This window comes from Sprattus sprattus (assembly GCF_963457725.1).
Source record: "Sprattus sprattus genome assembly, chromosome: 19".
Taxonomy (NCBI): Eukaryota; Metazoa; Chordata; class Actinopteri; order Clupeiformes; family Clupeidae; genus Sprattus; species Sprattus sprattus.
Window position 1 is genome coordinate 28,891,354 of NC_137917.1, and position 2,500 is coordinate 28,893,853.

At 51.3% G+C, this 2,500-nt stretch overlaps 1 protein-coding gene across 1 annotated transcript in view; it reads right to left on the reverse strand.

Annotated features, from left to right (window-relative positions):
* gsdmeb (gasdermin Eb) overlaps positions 1 to 2,500 on the reverse strand; it is a gene marked incomplete at both ends in the record, with an annotated part of 17,378 nt that overhangs the window by 8,214 nt on the left and 6,664 nt on the right. Inside the window, 3 exons of the mRNA XM_080858164.1 lie at positions 234 to 365; positions 1,092 to 1,212; positions 2,328 to 2,500. The exon at positions 2,328 to 2,500 is cut by the window's right edge and continues 2 nt beyond it. Coding sequence (XP_080714290.1) covers positions 234 to 365; positions 1,092 to 1,212; positions 2,328 to 2,500 — 426 coding nt within the window. The remainder of the gene's footprint in view (positions 1 to 233; positions 366 to 1,091; positions 1,213 to 2,327) is intronic.

Below are 2,500 nucleotides of genomic sequence, written 5' to 3' on the forward strand. Positions count from 1 at the left end.
CATGTGTGTGTGTGTGTGTATATGAGAGCATGTGTGTGTGTGTGTGTATATGAGAGCATGTGTGTGGGTGTGTATATGAGAGCATGTGTGTGGGTGTATGTACTGCATGCGCGTGTGTGTGTGTATATGAGAGCATGTGTGGGGGTGTATGTACTGCATGCGTGTGCGTGTGTGTGTGTGTGTGTGTATAAATGTGTGTGTGAAATCTACACACACACACACAGTGGTTGTACCTGTCAGCAGGGGTCCTTTATGTGAATGTACGGTTCCCATGGAGACGGTGATCAGCTCCCCCTTCTCTACGGTGTCCACGGAGTCGGAGTCGGACTCAAACCCCCCCTCAAGGTCCTGCAGCAGACACAGCTCTGGAGGAGAGGAGAGCATCAGAGACTGTGTGTGTGTGTGTGTGTGTGTGTGTGTGTGAACCCCCCCTCAAGGTCCTGCAGCAGACACAGCTCTGGAGGAGAGGAGAGCATCAGGGACTGTGTGTGTGTGTGTGTGTGTGTGTGTGTGTGTGTGTGTGTGTGTGTGTGTGTGTGTGTGTGAACCCCCCCTCAAGGTCCTGCAGCAGACACAGCTCTGGAGGAGAGGAGAGCATCAGAGTGTGTGTGTGTGTGTGTGTGTGTGTGTGTGTGTGTGTGTGTGTGAACCCCCCTTCAAGGTCCTGCAGCAGACACAGCTCTGGAGGAGAGGAGAGGAGAGCATCAGAGACTGTGTGTGTGTGTGTGTGTGTGTGTGAGAACCCCCCCTCAAGGTCCTGCAGCAGACACAGCTCTGGAGGAGAGGAGAGCATTAGAGTGTGTGTGTGTGTGTGTGTGTGTGTGTGTGTGTGTGAACCCCCCCTCAAGGTCCTGCAGCAGACACAGCTCTGGAGGAGAGGAGAGCATCAGAGACTGTGTGTGTGTGTGTATGAGAGAGAGAGTGTGTGTGTGTGTGTACCGTATTGTCCTTTAGTTTTGACCTCCAGCTCGATGAGACTGTATAAGAGGGTGGTGTGTGTGTGTGTGTGTGTGTACCGTATTGTCCTTAAGTTTTGACCTCCAGCTCGATGAGACTGTATAAGAGGGTGGTGTGTGTGTGTGTGTGTGTACCGTATTGTCCTTTAGTCTTGACCTCCAGCTCTATGATGCTGTATAGGAGTGTGGTGTCGGCTGGGATGGTCAGAGAGACGTTACTGTCGTACTCAAGATTCCCACTCTGCTTCACCGACACCTGACACAATAACACACACACACACACACACACACACAATAACACACAACATTAATACACAACATTAACACACAACATTAACACACAACCTTAATACAAAACAACGCGGCGGCAGAGAAACGCCTGCTAACCCACTATAGAGAGCACCCACGCATAGAACTGAGAAACGCCTGCTAACCCACTACAGAGCACCCACGCATAGAACTGAGAAACGCCTGCTAACCCACTACAGAGCACCCACGCATAGAACTGAGAAACGCCTGCTAACCCACTACAGAGCACCCACGCATAGAACTGAGAAACGCCTGCTAACCCACTACAGAGCACCCACGCATAGAACTGAGAAACGCCTGCTAACCCACTACAGAGCACCCACGCATAGAACTGTGATGGCAGGAAGGCTAAGGATGTCACAGGAAGAGTTCATAGGGCTGGACGACCAGCCATTCAGTGTGGTCGAAGACGTGGGATTCCGTAGACTACTCTCTCACATTGAGCCCCGCTACACTCTCTCAGGTCACACACACACACACACACACACACACACACACACACACACACACACACACACACACACACACACACACACACACACACACACACACACACACACACACTCTCTCAGGTCACACACATTACGCAGATCTAGCCCTACCAGAGCAGTGTAGAGCAGCTTACAACTTCTAAAAGAGTTCTAAAAGGGGTTTTGCGTTCTTAAGAGTTCTAAAACATGTACTGCGTTCTCAAGAGTATGAAACATGTCATACTCAAACATACACACACACATATACACACACACACACACACACACACACACACACACACACACACACAGACACAGACACAGACACACACAGACACAAACACACACACATACACCCACCAACACACACAGACACACACACACACAGATACACACACACACACACACACACACACACACACACACACACACACACAGACACACACAGACACAAACACAAACACACACACACACACCCACCAACACACACAGACACACACACACACAGATACACACACACACACAGATACACACACACACGCACACACACTCACAGACACACACACACCCCCCCGGACACACACACAGTTACCTTGATCTTGGCAGGTGTGAGTACTGAGAGGAGGCCGCTGCAGGTGCCGCTGTCCTCCACCTCCTCACACACGACACACTCCTGTACGGTGGACACCCGCTCCTTCACCAGCCCACACACACGCCGACGCCGCTCACGCACCTGCTCCATCAGATCATGCTCCAGGTCCAGCC